The sequence below is a fragment of the Coenobita brevimanus genome, chromosome 89 (assembly GCF_032717465.1).
Source record: "Coenobita brevimanus isolate Jiangsu-jjx chromosome 89, ASM3271746v2, whole genome shotgun sequence".
Taxonomy (NCBI): domain Eukaryota; kingdom Metazoa; phylum Arthropoda; class Malacostraca; order Decapoda; family Coenobitidae; genus Coenobita; species Coenobita brevimanus.
In genome coordinates, this window is record NC_137042.1 from 10,092,203 (window position 1) to 10,116,532 (window position 24,330).

The 24,330-nt window shown below is 41.1% G+C and overlaps 1 protein-coding gene across 1 annotated transcript in view; it reads right to left on the minus strand.

Moving 5' to 3' along the window:
- LOC145411355 (uncharacterized) overlaps nt 1–24,330 on the minus strand; it is a 92,901-nt gene that overhangs the window by 34,185 nt on the left and 34,386 nt on the right. Inside the window, exon 2 of the mRNA XM_080281380.1 lies at nt 448–647. Coding sequence (XP_080137506.1) covers nt 448–647 — 200 coding nt within the window. The remainder of the gene's footprint in view (nt 1–447; nt 648–24,330) is intronic.

Below are 24,330 nucleotides of genomic sequence, written 5' to 3' on the forward strand. Positions count from 1 at the left end.
GAGTGGGAAGGAGACAATGTTTCCATCCGCCTTAGCTTTCACGTAACTCCATCAGACGAGGACATCTTTGGTATCTTAGGCCAAGTAGCTTCAGACTTTTTCATTTAGCTTTACATGGACTGATCGAACGGGACGGGTTATGTACATTCCATTAACCCTTTCATTACTAGTGGTTTAAAGGTCAAGCCTTTAATGCCAAGACTAAAGAAAAATAATCAGTTATTGTAGGTACTGTAGCGGACGGCATGTACACGCTTGAGATGAAGGGCGTCTACAGTATATTAAACTCGTCCAGGTTAAGAGGGTTAATCATTATCGTAGGAACACACTTACCTGATGTTCTCCTCCAGGGTTTCGTTACAACACAGGCACACACATACCTGCAGGGGAAGAGACGGAATGTGTTACGTTACCTGTGAATCAATGAATGAAAGTAAGTGTGTGTGTGTGTGTGTGTGTGTGTGTGTGTGTGTGTGTGTGTGTGTGTGTGTGTGTGTGTGTGTGTGTGTGTGTGTGTGTGTGTGTGTGTGTGTGTGTGTGTGTGTGTGTGTGTGTGTGTGTGTGTGTGTGTGTGTGTGTGTGTGTGTGTGTGTGTGTGTGTGTGTGTGTGTGTGTGTGTGTGTGTGTGTGTGTGCGTGCCGTGTTGTCTTTCTTTGGTGTTGTATGAATTTCATCTTATAAATTTCGCTTTATACTTTACTATATTATATATTTACTTAAATAGTTTTTCAGTAGTTACTATTTGTCTTTTTTTTCCCACCTGCTTCTTTGTCTGGGTAATATATGCTTCTTTTTTTCGGTCTCCTGGCTGTTTCACCATCCATCGCTTTCTCGCCATTGTCATTTTTCTGTTTGTTTGTCTGTCTGTTTGTGGCCTGTTTGTTACCTGGTGCTATCTAGCTTTAGGTCTGCAAATGAGCTCTTCCAAGAATTTCATACTAGACTTAGCTCTCTCTCTCTCTCTCCCTCTCTCTCTTTCTCTCCACCCCCCTTTTCTAGCTGCTCCCCTTTTCACTCCCCTACTTTCCTATTCTCCCTACCCCTCCCTCTCTCTCCTAGCTGCCCCTTTTCCCCAATCTCTCCCGTTTTCCAATACCCTTCTCCCCTCCCCTCTTTCCCCTCCCCCTCTCCCCTCACCGACTCCCTCAAATTATGGCGCATATAATTTTTGAATGGAAGTGGACCGAATTTTGGGAAGAAGTTAGTTTCCAAACCCAGATGCCAGGAATAAATTTGAGGGGTAAAGAGGTTATAAATCCGGGTCGGGGGCAGCGGGACGTGTGTGTGTGTGTGTGTGTGTGTGTGTGTGTGTGTGTGTGTGTGTGTGTGTGTGTGTGTGTGTGTGTGTGTGTGTGTGATGCGACAGTTACGTCTGCTAGTTCACCTGTTCAATATGACATGATTTTTTGTTTATTCTTACTACCTGCAGACGATTTTATTCAGCTTAGAAACGCCCTCTCGTAAAGCAGTGAATAATGAAGGCTGTATTTAATTCCCTATGCCGATGTGTGTTTCCTGATTTAAAAAAAAAAAATGAAAAGGGTAGTTGAAATAGAAAGCAAAAATACAGTACGTCATCGGACTGGAAGGTCTTGTACGTGTGGACTGCTGATCGTGCTACCGTGAGTTCGATCCCATTTCATCTAGGTAACAGTGCTTGTATTTTAATTTATATACAAGTTTCATCACACGACCCACCACCACGTCACGTATATTTCAAAATGGATGGGCTGGTGCTATGAGGGTTTGATCCCAGCTCAGACACGGGCTACTCTCAGGATTTGAATTTCATTGTTCATTGCGCTGCCACAAGGCCCACCAACACACCATGCATATTTCAATACTGACGGTTCGCTTTTAGTGTCCAGATGGTGACGTGTGAGGGTTTGTGGCGCCATCTGTTGGAGCGTGCGTGAACTGCTAGTCACGAAGAAGGATGTACAGCCGTAGTATTTTCTTTTCCTTCCACAGATCTACGTGAAATAAGCTGCAAAAGGACGAAAACCTGGGTCATGTTTAGATAAAAAGAGTTTAGTTAATACCTCTCGGAAAAGTGAAAGCATCACACATGGCGTAATTGTACAGGTTATTTTTATCACTAACAGCCGATTTTATTAAGATGCGTCTCTGGAAGCAATGGAGTTAATAAAAAATACTAGTAAATCCTCAGTTTCTACGGGCAAACCCAAAGCTGAAGAGATAGGGAGGCGTCTGGAATACAGTACAAATGACGTGCTCGTAGTGACGGAGAACAGGTTAGGTTATTCTTCCATACTTTTAAATAATCTTCAGACCACACATTGACGATAAAATTCTAGACTATACATACTTATTTCTTAACTCAGCCATGTGTTTATTTACCTTACTCATCTCTCCACATACTTTTTGTTCGCCTCTGCCTTCTTCCCAGCTATCCATCCAATTTTCATATTACGGCCTTGCATTCCATTAGCTAATCAATTTTTAAGCCCTCCTTCCTTGACAAGAGCTTAAGATAGTCTGAAGCTCCTGACTGCCTGCCACTTTCTTCTTTTCACCGTATGTGGGTTAAGCAAGCTTCTGTTTTAGCTGGCACTTGTTTTAGCTGGTATTTTTTAGTTGGCACTGGGTTGCAGTTGGTATGTGGATTAGGAAGCACTTATTTTAGGTGGCATTTTTTAACTGGCACTTGTTTTAGCTGGCACCTGTTTTACCTCATATTTTTTACTTAGCACTTGTTTTAGCTGGCACTCGTTTTAACTGGGATCTTTTACCTGTCATTTGTGTTAGCTGGTACTTGTTTTAGCTGGCACTTGTTTTAGTTGGCATGTTTAGCTGGCACTTGTTTTAGCTGACATTTTTTAGTTGGCACTTGTTTTGGCTGGACATTACAGCCTTTTTTTAATTATTTGCTGGAACTCATTTTTAGCTGGGACTTGGTTTTGGGACTTGGTTTAACTGACAATTATTTTCTTCATCTGGCACTTTCCTTTCTACATGGCACTTACCCAATATTAATTTCCTTTCGATAGCTTTTGTCAAGACGTTCTTTTCTCCTGGATAACAAGTACCATAACTGTTTTAGCTGACACCTCTTAACCTGACACCTCTTTTTAGCTGACACCTCGTTTGCTGACACTTGTTTAGCTGACACCTCTTTACCTGACACCTCTTTATAGCTGACACCTCGTTTGCTGACACTTCTTCAGCTGACACCTCTTTAGCTGTCACTCTACGTCAACCAGGTAAACAGTCAAGCGTGAAGTAAATACAGAATCTTCACTACAAGCACCTGTTTTCTCCGTCACTTTAAGCACTACCCAGTCCAGAAACTAGCTCCTGTATATATATTCTGAAATGTTGAAGGTACAATGATCAGAGAATTCATAGTCTTTCTGGCTTTAATTCTTTGTTGGATAACGTTATATTACCCAGCATTAAACCATATACGTATTGAGTAAAGCATATGTACAGCCGAACACACACACACACACACACACACAAAGGCGAAACCAAACACAGCCAAACACATACGAGCTAGGGGGATGTATGTGCTAGAGTAACAAAGGCCTGAGAAACAAAGGCACAGAGCTGAATTAACAACGAGGGCAAACCACATAAACAAACACCGCTGAACAAAAGCGAGCTACAGTACAAACAAGTCAGGCAGTATACAAGCTTGCCAAACAAACCAAACTCACATGACCGGATACAAAGAAAAAACAAACATACGAGCACAAACCAAACACAAACGGGGCCAAACAAAGACCGAAAACACACACACACACACACACACACACACACAGAATCAAACACAAATGAAAGCAAAGAAAACAATCAAACGCAGTCCGAAGCAAACAAGCCAAACAATCTACACAAACAAAGACAAGAGACTAAAATGAGAAAGCTAACTAAAGAAAATAAACTCAGTCGACAGCACACACACACACACACACACACACACACACACAAAAGAGGTTGCTGGTAGGAAAAAAGACACACGTAGTCAAACAAAACTACCACACGACCAACCAACAAAACAGACAACCAAACTCAAACAAAGCCAAACGGAACAGAGAAACAAACACAAACGATTGAGAGAGAAAATAATCGGAGAGTTGGAGAAACGGCAGCGTGACGGCGGGGGAATGATTTTAACGTGGAAGCAGTTCACTTAAGGCCACCCCTTCCGGGATTAAGGCGTCTGGCTACGGAGAGAGAGAGAGAGAGAGAGAGAGAGAGAGAGAGAGAGAGAGAGAGAGAGAGAGAGAGAGAGAGAGAGAGACAGACAGACAGACAGACAGATAAACAGACAGACAGACAGAGACAATCACAAACAGATAGACAGACACAGGCAGATATACAAAACCAAACATACGCAAAGGTAAACAAAGCAAGCGGTGAACCAGGCAATTAACCACACGCAGAGAAAAAACAATCAGAAGGAAGTAAAGCAAGGAAAGAAACAAGCTGAAGAAAAACAAACGGAAAGGCCAGCACAGCAAGGCAGGCAGCAACAAAGAGGAGGTTGACGGTAGTGAAGGCAGAGCAAATACAGACTGCAACTTCAGCCGGAAAAAGTTGGCGATTTTGTTGCGGCGTCACCACCAGATTCTGCCCACACCACACTCACCACCACCACCACCACCACTACCCGGAACACCACTACCCTCACTATTATCACCACCTCACCCACCATCATCACCACTGTCACTATCCTGAACACCACTACTCTCAATATCATCATCCCCACCACTACTCCCACCACTAACACCAGCACTGTCACTCTGGAACACCACACCACTAACACCATCACCACCACTACTATGACTGTTCCTATAACCACACACACCACCAACACCACCAGATTTGGCATACCTCGCCTACCACTATCACCACTACTCGCACCAGTCATCATCGCTACCACTACACCAACCAGCACCATAACCACCATCACACCCACCACCATTATATCACCACATGCACCTCCACACACACCACCACCATACAATCCCTTTCACCACTTGTCATCATAATTATCACCATCTCTAATTACTATCACCCACACCACCAACACCAAATTCTGCCTACCACCACTATCAGCACCACCACTATCACCATTACTGTCATCACTACCACCACTAATCTTCCCAGTTCTTTTTTCACTACTACCCATGTCACTTCACCATCATATCACCATTCTTATCATCACACCCACCACTACCCACACTGCTATAACCAATACTGTCATCACTGGCACGAGACAACGCCTCCTTTTTAACCACAATCACCACTACTCATACTACTACTATTACCACAACACCATCACTGCCATTTATACCAGCACCATTATCTCAAACACCACCATCAACACAAGTAGCAGCCACCACCCTTACACTAACACCTACCAACCATATCATCACTACCAACACATGAACCACTACCAACATCCTTAATACCAACATCACATAGGAAGCACCAACATCAATAATAACTTGCAACCAGGAATACCACTCAGGCCCATACCAGTCGTACCTGCCGCATAACACCATCACCAAATAACACCTACACCAGCGCCATCATCGTCAATAACACAATACCGGACACCAACACCACCATCATCAGTAACAGTCAGCTCTGGAACTGTCTCCCTCTGTCTGTATTTCCTGCTTCCTATGATCAAACGCAGTCTTTCAAACGCAGTGTGTCAAGGCATCTCGAAATGAATGGATCTTGAATTTGGCTCTCTCATGTATTTTGTTTTTCTCTTGGAAGGAACAGTTTTGCGGGCTCATTGCCTTTGGTTCCTTCTTCCCCACGTAAAAAAAAAAAAAAAAAAAAACCACCACCATCATCATCCATTTACAATCACCAATAATACCAACACCGAATGGAACTGACGATGGGTGGGAGAGAGAGAAACACAGGTTAGAGCTAGAGTTGCTTTATTTTATTTATTTTTATCTTTATTTATTTTCTTTAACGTTTCGGGGCTTCACAGGGCTCATCTTTAGAGAGCTGTTCTGTGGAGCTGGAAACATTGCAGAAAATACAGAAAGGAAGCTCTACCCTGAGTTTCTCTGCCACCTAATACTTTCACTTGTCACAAGGAATCATCTACACCACCAAACCACACCTACCAATACCATCGCCAGTAACACCACTACCAATACTAACACCAAAACCACCACTACCAACACCAAAACCACCACTAATAAACTAACACCACGACCGGCACCAATAACACCAGCACCACTAGCGTTACCAGAGCAATACCACCCGCCTGCAGTCTTGCCAATTCCCCCCCACCCCACCCCCTCCTACTCGGTCCAGCAGTATTACCAATTCAGGACAGCACCTCCGGCAGACGGCTCAGTGTCGGGTGTGGTGTGGTGTGGTGTGGTGTGTGACTGTGGAGTGACGCAGTGTGTGGTGGTCGAGGTGTGATGCAGTCGTGGTGTGGTGTGGTGTGGTGTGGTGGTGAGTGACGGTATCTATGTGAAGAGTTGTGATGTGACTGTGTGGTGTGGTTATGTTGGTAAGATGAAGCAGTGATATGTCTATGTGGTGGTATGTCTATGTGGTGGTATGACAATGGTGTGGTGTGATGTAGAAATGTGGTGTGTGTCAAGACTGTGTGGTGTAGATAGATTAGGGTGTTTAGGAGTGGTTGACAGTGGAATGAGGGGTAGCGTGTTGTGTGGTAGAAAGGCTGTTTGGTGTGTGTGTGTGTGTGTGTGTGTGTGTGTGTGTGTGTGTGTGTGTGTGTGTGTGTGTGTGTGTGTGTGTGTCAAAAATATGGGCATACTATAAACTTGACAACCAGTTCCCTAAGGCCCTGCGGTCTTCCTACGTACTACACACCTTCACATGTCACCAAATTAGCACTAAGACCAACCGACCATACAAAAAAAAAAAACACGGTACAGCTATCTCATTCAGGGTTAGAGTGGTGGTAGTGGTAATGGTGGTGATAGCAACTGACAGTCGCAATGGTAGTGGTGGTAATAGAAGTAGTGGTAGTGAGTGGTCATAGAGGGGGTACGATAGTTGTTGTTATGGAGAAGTTCTGTGTGGATGTGGTGAGAGTGACTGTGGTGGGGATGTCATAAAGACTTTGTAGTTACTTGTAGAGAAGTATATTTTAGACTTGTGGTCGAGCGGCTTTTATATCTTGTAGTAGTTTCCCCACCAGATGTCATGTAGTGACGGGAGAGGTAAAGAATAGTATGGGACTATTTTTATTTGTCTTGGAAATATTAAACAGGTATAATAGTATAAGTCCTGGGTAGCTACCTCCCTGTCTCGCTATCTCTCTCTCTCTTCCTGTTCTAAGGCTAATCTCCGTCTCGACCTCTCTCTAGGGTCGCTTGTCTCCTTCTGTCTAGCCTGTTCGGTGGCTAATCTCCGTCTGAGCTCTCTTTCCTAAATTCTGGTATAGCAGGGGTGTGTCACATGTGTTCCTCGTGGGTGTTTGTTCACGAGAGGACTGCTGACAGCTAACTGCATCATCTCCTTACTGGCCGCTGTCGTCAGCTTTCCTCAGTGTAAGCATGTTTAGCATTGCTCGATTCTCGCAGACACAACACCTTCTCATCATTTGACTTCCTGCTTCTATCTGTCTCTCTATCTATCTATTTATCTATCTATCTAGTATGATTTGCAATTATAATATGGAGACCTACCACATTGCTCAGCCGCGCAAAAATGGCGTACCATCGACATTTAATAGTTATAATATATTAATACATACTACATACACATTATAATGAACTTATAAGCTAATTAAGTGAAATACATAATATTGTAAAGTAACATCATTGTATGAATATTGTATACATATATTATTCATAGTAAATAGTGATTATTCAGTAATATTACGCATATAATTGTGCAATGGTAATACTGCTAGGTTATACATTACATAGAGTTATCACTTTAGTAATGTCTAATATTTCACCTAACTTGTATGATGATACTGGTAATACAGAATTGTGCTATAATTGTATGACTTATAATATTGTACTAACATTGTGGTACTACATAATTGTAACATTTTATGAATTGTTACCAAATATTGTGTTAATGCATAATTGTGTTGGCCTTATAATTGTAGTTACATAAAAGTTACATCTTGTTAATGCAACTGTTTTGTCGTTACATAATTGTTACATATCGTTTGTAGGTACATAATTGTTGTTAAAGTTACATAAAAGTTACATCTTGTTAATGCAACTGTTACATAATTGGCAAAGTGTAACATAATGCAATCGTTTGTCGTTACATAATTGTTACATATCGTTTGTAGGTACATAATTGTAGTTAGTGTAACATAATGCAATCGTTTGTCGTTACATAATTGTTACCTATCGTTTGTAGTTACATAATTGTAGTTAAAGTTACATAAAAGTTACATCTTGTTAATGCAACTGTCACATAAATTGGTACATATTGTTTGTAGTTACATAATTATAATATGGAGTAACATAATTGTAATAACTGCAGTCCTAACATATGCTGCGGTCGATGATAGTGATGATGTGTCATGCCACTTGTTTGTGGAGACACAATTTGCTTTTTGTTTGTAGTTTATGTGGTATTTTGGCATATATAGTAACATTTACACTTATTTTCATTTGTTTGTTATGTGATCTTACTTTATTTCTCTTTTTTTCTTTCTTACTTTTCTTTCTTTCTTTTTTGTATGTATTGATTTTCCATAGTTTGTTTCTCTTTGCTTGTGTACGCTTTTTTCCATGTTGTTCATGGTTGCATAATTGCTGACTAATTTCCTTGAGATACTTTTTTAAAGTTTAGTTTATATTGCACAGAGATTATAAAATGATATTATATAGTCCCATATTTTGTTATTTTATATAAAATATATATATATACACTATATACAGTATTAACTATACACACTGACTTGTTGTTCACCTGTACCTATCGTGAGTAATATGTGTGTCAGCACTGTGTGGAAATCATTGTCTTCACGATTGTATTGAAGATGTTCACTCTTGCTAACGGCATTTGTGTTGGCCATTTTTTTTTCTTCTCTAGGTTACCTTGTAACTTAATTTGTCTGTTTCCACTAGGTAGCTTTAATTAATAAATGTTTAATACAGTTCTTTTAATTGCTCACTGAGTAACTGTGATTGTATATTTTCTTTATTACTTTGTAGATATAATTAATGTATAGTTGTATGTATGAAACACGTATTTTACGTAGGTATAAATGGTAACACTCGTTGGTAGTAAATAAATGTTATAATAAATGAATGAATATATACCGTGTAGAATAATTATTGTTGGTGATTATTTAGTGATTGAGTTATGAAGATAACTGAAGTAGGTATATGAATTTAAGTTGTAACTATACAACACGTTTTATATGTTTGTGCAGAAGCTTATTGTCTATCACTGTGTATTGTATGAATGAAGTAACTATGTAACTACTAATTTTTACCGTGGTGTGAGTGGTGGTGCAGGTGGTGTGTTGACTGACGTGGCGTCTGTTCAGCAAGCACGCATGATGACCTCAACTTCCCACACTGGTAGCTGTGGTGAGTGAATGAGTAGCGATGAGTAACTTGAGTGAAGACGAGTGAGTAAGATGAGTTGTGAATATGGACTTGGTGTTTGCTTCGTCGTCCTGACCTCTTCACACCTGCGTAAGCGTTGGGGGTTGGGTGGATGTAGCAGAGAGAGGAGGGTGAGGTCTGGTGGTTATGAGTTGTGAGTCGTCTCTCACTCTTCGTTTGTTTGTTTGTTTTCTTTCGTTCTTGATGTATTCTTGGTCCTTTTTTCTTGTGATTTACTCGTTGTGGGATGAAGACTGCCGCTTCTTGTAGGTGCGTGTAGAAGATTATACAGACGACGCAGAGTTGTTAATTGTAGTTGATTGTAGATGGTTGTAGTTCGCTGATTCGTCGTAGACCCGTAGACTTTGTAGACTATTCGCACTGTAGGCTGTATTTTGTAGGATTCAATGTTGAACTGAAGCTAATCTTGTAGAGTCTCGGTTGCTTTTTGTAGAAATTTGCTTTTAATTCGGAGACGATGTCCGCAGATTTGCTGGTTTGTCGTTAAGCTACTTGCACGGCGTCGAGTGATCTCTTGACCTCTGCATCAGCGTAATGATCTGGGAGACGGAGGGGGATGGAGAGAAGCGTCAGGAGCCGGTTATGTTGTTGGTTGAGAGAGATATTCTTGTTTTCAATCTTGATATTTTGTAGGAATTTAATGTTGATTCGTAGACGAGGTTCGTATCCCACCGCTGCCACCAAATGTCATAAAGACTTTGTAGTTACTTGTAGAGAAGTATATTTTAGACTTGTGGTCGAGCGGCTTTTATATCTTGTAGTAGTTTCCCCACCAGATGTCATGTAGTGACGGGAGAGGTAAAGAATAGTATGGGACTATTTTTATTTGTCTTGGAAATATTAAACAGGTATAATAGTATAAGTCCTGGGTAGCTACCTCCCTGTCTCGCTATCTCTCTCTCTCTTCCTGTTCTAAGGCTAATCTCCGTCTCGACCTCTCTCTAGGGTCGCTTGTCTCCTTCTGTCTAGCCTGTTCGGTGGCTAATCTCCGTCTGAGCTCTCTTTCCTAAATTCTGGTATAGCAGGGGTGTGTCACATGTGTTCCTCGTGGGTGTTTGTTCACGAGAGGACTGCTGACAGCTAACTGCATCATCTCCTTACTGGCCGCTGTCGTCAGCTTTCCTCAGTGTAAGCATGTTTAGCATTGCTCGATTCTCGCAGACACAACACCTTCTCATCATTTGACTTCCTGCTTCTATCTGTCTCTCTATCTATCTATTTATCTATCTATCTAGTATGATTTGCAATTATAATATGGAGACCTACCACAGGGAGACAGACTGTGGTGGACTGTGGTGGAATGCGGTGGTGGACATGTTTGAGGGCTGCCCGTTACCACACACACACACACACACACACACACACACACACACACACACACACACACAGAAAAAAAAATAAAGTGAAAGAAATAAAGAAACTGGGAGAAAATGAAAGAAAATGTGAAACTCTGCAACGGTACGACTCAGCCAGAGGAGTTAAATAATTGTTGAACATGTGAGAGAGAGAGAGAGAGAGAGAGAGAGAGAGAGAGAGTCGTGGGGAAATACATAGGCTCCCGAACAACACTAAAACACCAGCTTACAATTCTTTTTCCCTCTGCCCCCCCAAAAAAAACTTTATTCCAGACGGCCCAAAAATTGTCACTCGAGGCTCCTGTTACGGTGGGGTCAAAAAATAATTCCCAATTTGTTGTTGAGCCGCAGAGAGAGAGAGAGAGAGAGAGAGAGAGAGAGAGAGAGAGAGAGAGAGAGAGAGGAAATGAGCGCTGTGGAAGAGAGAAGAGAGATGTGGAGATGGAGTAAAGAGGAAAGGATTACAGAAGAGAGGAAAACAGGGTAAAAGGAGGGGAGAGTAGGAAGAATGAAGTGAGAAAAGAAGCGCAGAGGAAAGAAAATGAGAAGAGAGCGGCTTAAAAGAGGAAAGGGAAAAGAGAGGAAAAGAGGAAAGAAGCGAGAGGAGAACAGCATAGAGTGAAGTGAAAGGGGAAATGAGACGAGAGGGAAAAAGAGATTCAGAAGAGAAACGTGGAAGTGGGAAAGAGGAAATGCGTGGTGGGGAATGGAGAGAGAAGGAAAATAATGAGGAGAAAGAGAAAAAAAGAGGGACAAAAATAATGAGAGGCAAAGAAAGAAGGAAAAAAGAATATAAGAAGAAGAAAAAGGAATAATGAGAGAAGAGAGAAAATCAGAGGATGGCAGGGGAGACGGGCAGGGTAAAGGAAGGGAAAGGGCAAAGACGAAAAACAAACAAACATCAGATTTACAGGAGAAAGAAGGTGAAAGGGGAGAAAATGAGAGAAGAGAGAAAAACAGGAAAAACTACAGAGTATATAGAAAGGCCAAAGACGATAGAACATAAAAAGAAAAACATAAGATTCACACCAAAGGAAATAAACCAGGGACAAAAGACACCAGGATCAAACCAGGAAAACAATGGAAAATGTGGCAGGAAAAAACAAGGAAATACGCAAAAGCAGAGAGGGTGAGGGAGGAAGGATGGCGAACAAATACGAGACAAAAAGAACGGAGAGAAAAGCAAAAAAGAAAAAAAAACAGGCAGACAAATATGAGACAAAAAAATAAAAACGGGGAGAAAGCAGAAAAAACAGGCAGAGAAAAAGACTGACAAAAAAAAAAAAAAAATGTGAGAGACGAAAGAATGTCGGTGGAAAAGTGTGAGTTAGAGTGAAATGTGAAAGAAAGGAAGAGAAAGAGAAATAAAGACATAGGCAGAGAGAAAATTTACAGGAGAATGGAAGGATGTGGGATACAAAGAAAAGACAAGAGAGAGAGAGAGAGAGAGAGAGGAAATATGTGTTTGTTCTAGCAAAAAATCTAGCAGTGTCAGAATTCCCGCACAAACCCCTCCACACACACACACACACACACACACACACACACACACACAAACTTCTTTCACCCATACAATAACTCTTGCTCGCTACTGTTTTCCCATACCTTCCTCTCTTATTTTCTTCTCTCTAATTCTCATATCTTCATCTTATTTCCCTTTTTTTCTTCAAATTCTTTTCGTGTTTTCATCTTTCCTCTCTTACATTTTTTTTTTCATTTTTCACACCCTATCTTCTCTCACTTCTCACCCTTTTCCTTTCTCCTTTATTTTTTTTTAAATCTGTAATCTTTCCGTCCTGCATTTCCTCTTCCTACCTTTCTCCTCTTCTTGATCGCAACTACAATCTCTCGCATTGAGGCTTCTTCTCTCCCCCTTATTTTTTTTTTTCCCTGTCTAACATTTCCGTACATTTTTTCTTCTCTGTTTCCTTTTCCTGGCTACTTCATTTTAGTGTACCTTTTCTTCATTCTACTTCTCTTCCACTTTCTCTTACGCTTCCTTGTTTATTCCCCAAAAATATTCTCTTACATTCATCATTAATCTGTAGATATTTATTGCATCCTTTTACCTCTTCCCTTCCTCTTACATTCTTCTTCCTCCTCTTCCATTTTCCTCCTGACTCTACCTTCTACCCTCCTCTTGTATTACTTTTCTCATTCTCCCTCTTTCTTCTTCCTTCTGTTAGTACTATATCTTCCTTCTCTGACGAGAGAGAGAGAGAGAGAGAGAGAGAGAGAGTGGAAAATGATGATAATTCACAAGAAAGGGCAAAAAAAAAAAACATTAACTGATATACAATAAAAAAATAAAAGAAAATAAAGGGACTCACCAGCAATAGGAAGCAAGAAAAACAAACAGAAAAGCAGCAAAGAACAAAGCAAAAACATGAAAACGAAAAAGCAGAGAGGGAGAGGGAGAAACAAAGGCGAAAAAATGAAAAAAAACAAGAGACAGAAAGGAGAGAGAAAAAAGCAAGGGAAAAAGACTGAGAATCAAACACAAAAGAACGAAATATGAAGAGAAAACACAATAAAAAGTGGGGGTTGGAAGAATACGTGTGGATATGTGATTTTGAGAATGCGAAAAAGTAAAAAAAAAAAAAAAAATTGAAATCTGGTGGAGGACTGTGGAAAAGAGTAATGGGCAGGAATAGAAGGGAATTATACACGTAGACTGACTGATTTAGAGAGAGAGAGAGAGAGAGAGAGAGAGAGAGAGAGAGAGAGAGAGAGAGAGAGAGAGAGAGAGAGAGAGAGAGAGAGAGGAGAGAGAGAGAGAGAGAGAGAGAGAGAGAGAGAGAGAGAGAGAGAGAGAGAGAGAGAGAGAGAGAGAGGGGGGGGGAGAATTACATCAGCTGAGTGTTGCTCCAGGGTTCTAGTTATTGAAGAAGGCGGGGGGGTAGGATGGGTATCAGGTAGGGTTCGAGGAGGAGGAGGAGGAATATGTTTCATAAGCAACTTCCTTCTTTTCCACCTTTTCCCTCTCTCAGAATCACTTCCGTCTTTGTCACTCCCGTTACTTTCTCTGTCTGTCTGTCTCTGTCTGTCTGTCTCTCTCTCTCTCTCTCTCTCTCTCTCTCTCTCTCTCTCTCTCTCCTCTTAAAGCCATACGGCCCTAATCACACACACACACACACACACACACACACACACACACACACACACGCCAGAGCAATTACCTCAATGCACTTCACTAATTAACCTCCCTATCCTTGTTGCTTCTCGCCTTCATATTAACAGCATTTAACTCCTTCAGTGCCACGATCCATCTTATCATTTATTCTCCATTAATTTTTTCTGGCTGTCTGCTTACGATCAAATTTAGCTTCTCTATTTTGGCGTCTCGTTGGGAAAGTCTTAGAAAGTCTCGGTTATTTTCTTCAGTACTATGGAGAGGGAGAGAGGGAGGGGAAGGCCAAGGATGAGATGGAGGGATGGAGTGGAGAGGTATATGAGAGAGGGGGGTGTGAACTGGGAGCAGGCCAGTGAAAAGGCGGGAGAAAGGGTGACGTGGAGGCGATTTGTTTGTGGCCACCCTGTATGGGATTAGGGCGTCTGGCAATAGACATAAATAGATAGATTATGGTGTATTTTCAATTTTATTCTAGCTACCTTCAGACGATTTTATTCAGCTCAAGATCCCCCCCTCCCCTGCTCAGTGAAAGGGGGTTGAAAAATTACCTTAGTTATTTTTCATGGTGTTTTATTTCTGTCACCTCCAGTTTTTAATATAATGTAGTTGGCTTTTTTTCTCATTTGTTAAAAATTTCTTAACTTCTCTTCAGCTTAGTTGATGGTTGTGGTAGGACTGAAAGATGGATTTTACTGGGAACCAAGGAGACTTCCATTCCTACCTCATATCTAAGGCTTACGAATTTCACTCAACAAACACTCTCTCTCTCTCTCTCTCTCTCTCTCTCTCTCTCTCTCTCTCTCTCTCTCTATCTATCTATCTATCTATCTCTCCGGTCGTGATATACCTGTCGAAGCGAGTGGTGTGAACTGACAGCGATAGCCTAACTTAAAATTATTCTGCTAATTAACTACTGAAAAAATGATACTCTCGTTAAGTTACTTCAGTCTCTCTCTCTCTCTCTCTCTCTGCCCTTTCTTTATATTTTTTTGCGTTTTCCTTGAAAGAATTTTGAGGATTTTTTTTTTTTATCTGCGTTAAATTTACTCCCACACCTCTCATTCTCATAAATATCTCATCCGGAGTCCCTTATACGCTGAAGGAAATCGTCTGGAAGCAGTGACAATTAACCTTTCCAGTATGATATTTGGTGGGTAGTCTTGCAACCTGAATACAATTTTATTCAGCTTCAAGATCTCATGTAAGTGATTAATGTGAGTTAACCTGTGCTGTATCTGACTTCTTCACCACCTCATGGTCTCTTCTGAACTGAGAAAAATCGCCTAAAAGCAGGAGGAATAAAGTAGAAAGACAGCGAATTTAGTGGGATGGATAAAAAGCTGATGGATGACATGTAGTAAAGGGTTAAGAAAAGGATTGAAAGTCTCTCCTAAGTAAAATTATCCATAGGCAGCGAGATTCAAGCATACTCGTAAAGGATGGCGATCGTAGCGAATGGGATATAGTGAAGAAGGGTCTCCACAGTGAACGGGCCAGGGCACTTACATCATTTACTTTTTAAGTATCGAGTGAAGGTCAGGCTTTATTATTATTCAAAGGCAATTAATCATTGTACGCTGTTCTCTTGTAACTTAAATCTCCCTCAATCCGGTTACGTGTTTTGTTAATCTGTCCATGCTCCTTTCGTTCCACTTAATTCAGTTCTTACGCGACCTTCTGAAGTGAATGGGTAGCCTAACTGAAGACTACCCTCCCCAGTTAAAAAAAAAAAAAAAAAAAATCCACTGAAGGAATACAAAAAATGGAATTAAAGGGGTCAACCCGTTCAGTCTGAGGATGAGTTTCGCATTTCCTTCTTGTTTCTCCATTTTTTTTTTTTTACTTGGGATGTAGTCTTTCTTGGTTATCATCATCACTTCCATAGTCTTTCGTATCACCAATATCATTATAATCATCACTGCAATCATGGCCGTAATACTTAATCATCACAACGATCAGGATTCAGGACCAATCATCACAACCATAGTTATCCTCATCACCATTATTGAAGCCATCACCAATACCACCGACATTACTGCTATCACCACTAGCACGATCACTAGCAGCAGCATCACCACCACCTCCAGGTTCATCAACACCACTTCCACCATCACCATGAAACATTACCAATCACCACTACCACCATCACCACCACTATCACTAGGCACATCAACACCACTACCATCACCACCATCGCTATTAAAACAACCACCACAACTGACTACATCACTAATACACTGAACACATCATCACCAATATCACCACTAAAACCATCAACACTCACCATCACCACCATCACTACAACTATCATCATCATCATCATCACTGTCCCCTATGCTTTAAAATTACCATCTCTCTATCTTGAATTTTGGTATGTAACAACAGATTAACACTAGTATATGATGCTAGTCACAAAGAAGTGCTTTGGATAGGATGCAATATAGTACCACTGTCTTTTCACGCCACGGTAACTACGTGAAAGAAGCTGCAAAAGAACGAAAATCTGGACCAAGTTAAGGTGAAAAGAGAATGTCTATCAATACCACCACTGCAACCATCATCACCACCAACGCGATCACCACCACTACAACCATCACCACCACCACAAACTACGGTACATCCATCATCATCATCATCATCGCCACCATCACCATCATCTCCAAAACAGTCATCACCATCACAACTCGCTAGGCCACCACCACCATCTTCAACATACCACCACCACTACAGTCACCATCACCACTCACAACGACACAACCACCACCATCTCACCATCGCCACCAATATCACCATCACCACAGACCTGGACATTCAGATAATCAATGCATCAAAACACCACCACCCTATCTTACTCCCATGATCAATGTTGCATCAATATACCTGTGTTGGGGAAGATCATAACAAAGCTGTTTTTTTTTAACTGAAGGGAATTTGATATGCTAGCTGCTGATTCTCTCTCTCTCTCTCTCTCTCTCTCTCTCTCTCTCTCTCTCTCTCTCTCTCATTCCGATCTCATTTCCTTAACCTATTCCGATACACCTACGGCATTCTCTCTCTCTCTCTCTCTCTCTCTCTCACACACACACACACACACACACACACACAACCTCAATGTCTCTCGTTCACATCCCTGTATCTTAATATTCCCTCACATACTGTCATTTCAAATAGGCTACGAAGTCCCCCCCTCTCTCTCCCTCTCTCTCTCTCTCTCCTACCTTCCTGCGTATCTATCTATCTGTCTGTCTATTCTATCTACTTTCCAGCATCTCGACTATCTATTTCTATATCTAACTATCCACCTGTCCACTGCCTCCACTTCTCTCTTATCATTTCCTGTTTCCATCCGCCTCTAATTCACTCACTCTCATTCCCTAACTCCACACTCTCTTTCTCTCTTGCTAATCCTCTTTCCTCCCTCCTCTCTTTCCTCTTCTTTGGCCTCCTTTCCCAACTCTCCATTTACCAGGCTAATCTCTTCTCAACACCTTTTTTTTTTTTCTAGTCCATTCAATCCACCCTTTACTCTCTCTCTCTCTCTCTCTCTCTGACCCACCACTTCCTCTTTCTCTTTTAACTCTCTCTTGATTCTTGTTCTTCACTGTTCACTCTCTCTCTCTCTCTCTCTCTCTCTGTCTGTCTGTCTGTCTGTCTCTCTCTCTCTCTCTCTCTCTCTCTAACCAACCACTTACTCTTGTTCTTCCTTACCACTGACCCCCACTACCACCCAACCCTTTTTTTGCTCTCATTCTTCCCTTGCTTTATCTGTGCACCAAAAAAAGTCCCTACAATTCCATTCTACATCTCAGCCATTTTCTCCCTTTCATAAATTACTTCCATTTTTCTTCTGGACTCTAAATTAAAGATCTATCTATCTTTATATTGCCAGACGCCTTCATCCAGTAAGGGGTGGCCACAAACAAATCGCCTCCATGTCCCTAATTAAAACCTGGCCTTTACAAACATTAACTGAGTAAGGGAATTATATCAGCGCAAAAGGATGATGGGAAATTGGAAGAATCGAAACGCAGGGAAAGATCAACAGTTCTTTCGTTCATAGGGTACAGAATGGTGTGAAAATGGAGGCATGTGTGTGTGTGTGTGTGTGTGTGTGTGTGTGTGTGTGTGTGTGTGTGTGTGTGTGTGTGTGTGTGTGTGTGTGTGTGTGTGTGTGTGTGTGTGTGTGTGCAGCTGTCAAGTCAGTGCACATCCCATCAGAAGCATTATACAAGGCAGGACAACAAAGGATAAAGTCTAGTAAATAAAATTAAAAAAAAAAAATCCAATAAACCACAAAACAATCCAATAATACCTCTAAGATCACAGGTACGAGAATGAGGCACCAAATTGAGATGAAAGTTGTATTCTCCATCTGACATAGTTAACCCCTTCGCTGGAAAACATTATTCTTATTTTAATCTTGTTACTACCAGACGAGATTCAGCTTACGAGGTCACGCAAATAAAGGAGTTAGAGAAGACTATCTCAAACTCCCTCAGTTCAATAAATTCGCTACTGGGGTTAATAAAATCGTGAGGAGCGCGCCGCAATGAAGCATCATCAGAGTGAACGGGTTAAAAATCAGTGTTGTACTCAAGTGACGCAAAATATGGTCTCAACACATTCAGCCAAGTCTAAAGAACCATTGCACTCTTGATCATGCAAATAATTCATCTTAAACGACACCCATGCAAGCTAAAATAATACCCAATAACTTTTCTTCTCTGCGTCCCCTCTAACCAGACACAATCCCTAACCCCTTGCTGCTCAGCGGATGACCAAGTATAGTCAGACTGGAGGACTGATTTGACTTAACGAGGGTCACTCATTTTTGCCTCATAACTAAGGCCTATAGAATTTCATGCAACCACGACCTAGTACTCATGCTGTGAGGGAAGGCCAATTCCGCCAAAAAAAAAAAAAAAAAAAAATCAGATGAAGTCAGTAATTCCCGGAGGAAGCACCACCAATGTCAGTAGCAATCCTATCACTACAGCTTACGTTTAAAGCATCACACACCTGCAGGCTATTGGTAAATACTTTCGGCTGTGCTGTTTTTGTTTAATAATAATAAAAATAATTGAAAATAATAATAATAATAATAATAATAATAATAATAGCAACAACAATAATAATAATAATAATAATAATAATAATAATAAATAATTAAAAATAATAATAATAATAAATAATAATAATAATAATAATAATAATAATAATAATAAAAATAATAACCAATATTATCTAACCATATCCAACGTCAATAAATAAATCCCACAGGTTCCACACGCCAAAAGAATTAATTTCATCACTGAAAAAAATAAAAATCCCGCCAATGTCACGCACTGTCAATAAATCCCCAAACAGTCGCCACCATTAACCCCCCCCAAAAAAAAAAATCCACCAGTGCCAAACCTATCAAAAAATTACAACTACCATCAGACAAACTTAAAAAAAAAAAAAAATGCACTAGTCAGCATATACCTGTACAGTTCTATTCCCCCTCAGTTGCTTCTCCCACCACCATCACTAATCAATATTACCGTATCAAGCCACACACTGCCTATTGTGAAATATAAAGTAGCTGACAAGTAGACCTATATCTCATGGCTGTCATCTCTGTAATACTAATCCCACCGCATCCCCCACCACTGATGACAAGTACAATGAATTCTGCCACCAACGCATCTTCACTAATCCAAAACAATGAATTACTGTACCGTCATTCATTTATCTTTCGCATAAAGCAATACACACCTTAACATCCCACTGTAAAGCCGATGTTAAATAATTCCTCTGATTCTCATAATTATCTGTGTCGGTATTTCAAACATTATCCTTCTATTCTCACCAGATTTAGCTCTTTCACTCTTATAAAACTTTCTTATTATATTCTTGCTATCTCTCTTATAAAACTTTCTTATTATATTCTTGCTATTTTCAGACCAAAGAATTCAACTTAAGGACCATCCCAAGCACTGAAGGGATAGATAAAGGCTGTATCTATCCTCTCCTGTTGGAAAACTCGTCTCCCAGGCTAAATAAAATCATCTAAAGTTAACAAAAAGAAAAAAAAAGTCACGAGAACAAAGTGGTTAAAGCCACCGTCTAGTTCACACCGATAATGATAATAATAATAATAATAATAATACCATATCACAAAGCTGCCATTAATACCACCAATCCCCACACCAATGTCCACCAGCTTACCAGACATGTAAAACTATCCTCTTGTTACAGAATCCCGCTGAGGCCAAAGATTTCCCTGTAATGCACTTGTTCGCCCACATCATTTTCTATTTTCGCTTCTCCTTACCTCGACTCTCTCTCTCTCTCTCTCTCTCTCTCTCTCTCTCTCTCTCTCTCTCTCTCGTGTTATTTTCTTTTACCTCTTTATATACCATTCAGTCTTTCCATCTTTGTTTTCCTAACCGTTTCCTCACGACTTTCTAGTTTCCTAACTCTCTCTCTCTCTCTCTCTCTCTCTCTCTCTCTCTCAACCAAGATATATTTCGGGTCAGATCAGAGGGGAAGGGGAGCCAGAGGGAGGGGAGGAGGGGGAGGGGGGAGGGGAGAGCGGGGAGGGGGAGGGGAGAGCGGGGAGGGGGAGGGGAGAGCGGGGAGGGGGAGGGGAGAGCGGGGAGGGGGAGAGGAAGGGAGGGGAGAGGGGGAGGGGAGAGGGGGGAGGGAAACCGAGGGGAAAAAAGAGGGATGAACACGAATTGGCCTCCAGTATTTTCCATCCTTTTCCCTTTTTCTTCTTTTTGCTTTTATTTTTCTCTTCTTTTTCTCGGTCCAAGGGGTCAGGCCTGTCTGTTTGGGGGAACCGTGTGTGTGTGTGTGTGTGTGTGTGTGTGTGTGTGTGTGTGTGTGTGTGTGTGTGTGTGTGTGTGTGTGTGTGTGTGTGTGTGTGTGTGGAGAAAGAGAGAGAGAGAGAGAGAGAGAGAGAATATTTTCGGTGACTGTACAGTATACATAGTTTAATTTATTCTTGCTATTCCTAGACGATTTTATTAAACATACGAGATAACTCCTGCTGAGAAAAGGTTCATGGGAACTATATATAAAACCTCTATAGTTGGAAAAGTCTCCCTTAAGCTGAAAGAAAACCTCTAAATCACCATAAATAAAGTAAATAACGTAAGTCATCGGATTGAAGGAGTTTGGACAGAGGGTCGTGGCTGAGAGAGAGGCTTCCACTTCTCTACACTCTCACCCATGAAATTTTTACCTTTGGCGTAACTATTAACTATACTCACTTCACCCTCACTTGGCCTAAAATTGCCAGCTCTCTATCTTACACTTCGAGCTGTGGCAATAGATTAACACTAGACTATGATGCTAGGCACAGAGAAGTACTAGGAGAAGGATGTTGAGCCGTGGCATTGTCTTATCCTGCTATCGAGCTACGTAAAATAAGCTGCCTAAAGACGATAATCTGGGCCAAGTTGGTGTAAAAAGGGTCTAGTTTGGTCTTCCCCAGCACATAATCTCGCTTGCCCGTTAGACCAATGGGCCGCCTCAAAGAATACGAGCATCTGTATTATCTATGAAGTTTTGGGTTCTTCGTACAGTCGCAGAATATAATACCGTTCCACAGTTTACCAATATTATGGAACTCTAACACGATATTCTAAAAAGTCTGCCAGGCTTCGAAGACTAGTTCACCAGGTTTCGAAAGTCAGTGTTCATTAGATCATTACTTATGGCAAAAACTAACGAGGAGAGTGTATGTGAGTGAGGTGGAAGGGGGAAGAGGGAGGGAAAGACCAAGGATGAGATGGAGGGATGGAGTGGAGAGTCTTTAAGAGAGGGGTGTGTGAGCTGGGGGAAAGGCAGCGAAATGACAGGGGACAAGGAGACATGGTGGCAATTTGTTTATGGTCGCCCTTATGGGACTGAGGCGTCTGGCTATAGACAGACAGATAGATAGATAGACAGATAAAGATAAATAAATAAATAAATAAACAGACAGACTGACTTGTATCGGTATTCTTGTCCGCTACTGTGCCATCTCTATATACAACCCACAGTCACAATCACATCCATCCCAGTTACAACCACAACCACCATACTTATAATCTACTCTCATTACAATCAACCCACAACACTTACAGCCACAACCAAAAGCCAGACAATCGATCATCTGATACCCGTACAGACATATCCGTAATTGTTCTTTCCAACAACAATGGTACTAATATATATATATATATATATATATATATATATATATATATATATATATACATATAGAGCATATATATATATATATATATATATCTCTCTCTCTCTCTCTCCTACCAGCTATTATGACTGAAGGAGTAATTGGGGGGAGGGGGGCTTCCTCTTTTCTACCCTTTTCTCCCACATAAAATTTTATCTTTAGCGTTAAGTAGTTCAGCCCAGCAGAGCGCCTAAGTCTTACCTCGTTATGGGCCAATGGGTCTCCCGACGTGTTATTTACCTGTATTTCCTACATAGGCCAATTCTAGGCACCAGCTCCAACAATACAAGTCGATTACAAGAAACACGTCACAATCCTAACTACGATCACTTACAACCAACTTCATTTACAACATAACCACCATCACTGCCAATCAACTTCATTTACAACCTTAATTGTCCTACTTACAACCATATGACTAATCGCTGTCATTAACAACCCACACAATTTATAAATACAACCTGCCCACTTATAACCCAACGAGATTATAACCACAACCACCATCACTTAAACTGATACAATTGCAACTACATCACCCCACTATAATTACATCCACTTACAATCACAAACTCAGCTACTTACAGCCGCGGCCACACCCTACTGAGAATCCTAACCATACCTACTTACAAACCATAACCACACCTATTTACAACCATAACTACACATACAGCCAAAATCCACACCTACTTACAACCACAACCAATAACAACCACAACCACACTCTCGCTCAAGTCCCTACCCAGCACAACGCCTCCCTTAGTACCCTTATCCCCACCCCATGCACCTACCACACCCCCCTCCCCCTTCCCACCGGGCCAACTCTACCACTACTCTCTCTGGGGTTGTAATGAGCAGGGCCGAGTCATAACCATAACCATAATAATATCAATAACAGCGCTCACTCCCTTCGATTACCCCCCACCCCCAACCCCGCCCCGACCCCGCCCCGTTAGAGAGGAATTGGCTACATTGGCTTTTTCTTACCCCTCGTTCCAGTCTGCCTTTCTTTTCTTCCTACTTACTTTTCTTGTTTGTCTTCCTCCCTTTTTTCGTACCCCTCGCTCCATTCTTCCCTCTTTTCTTCCTGTCTTTTATGTCTCTTCTTTTTTTCCTGTCTTTATGTCTTTTTTGTCCTTTTTTCCTTTACATTTTCTACCGTTTTTTTTTGCTTTGCTGTATTTTCTCCTGTCTATCTGCCTTTGTCTTTTTTTTTTTTTTTTTTTTTTTTTTTTTTTTTTACTGTCTACCCCCTCCTTTTTTGTCCACCATCTTACTTTCTCTATTTGTGTTCTTCCCCTTTCTTCCCTCGTCTCAGTCTGTCTTTCATTCTTCCTGTCTTTATCTGCCTTTACTGTCTTTTCTTCCTGTCTTTAGCTTCACCTTTTTGTTGTCATCTTCCTGTGTTTAGCTGTCTTTTGGGGGAATTTTCATGTCTGTATCTGCCTTTTAGACTTTCTTCCTCTCCTCATCTGTAATCCTGTCAATTCTTCCTAGCCTTTACCTGCCTTTTTATTTTTCTTCCTCATTATGTCCATCACTTCCTTTCTTTTCACCCATCGATCTTTTGCTATCGTGTTCCTCCCTTTCTTCCCTGGTTCTTGTCTGTATTCCTTTCTTCCTATCTTTATCTTCCTCACTCCTTTCCTTCTCTCCTTTCCCTTCCACTCACCTCTTCTTCCTTCTCTCTCCCTTCCTCCCTGTCTTTTGTTCTCATCGTGCGTGTTCTTCCTTATGTTCCTAATCTTCCACATGGTAGCTATATTATGTTATGTTTCTCGCCATTGCCTCCCAAAATTTCTACTCTTTGCTCTTTCCACCATTGTCGTTCTCAGCTTCGACTTCTCCCCTTTTCTCTTCCCTTGCTCTGTTAATGGAGACTGTTCCTAGCTACTTTATTTTTTCTTCTTCCCTTTTCTCCTATCTTCTTCTGTTAATGGAGACAATTCGTAACTTCTTTTCTTTTCTTCGTTATCTCGCCTTTTCTCCTTGTTCTGTTAATGGCGGGTATTCTTAACTCCTTAACTGAGAGAACCT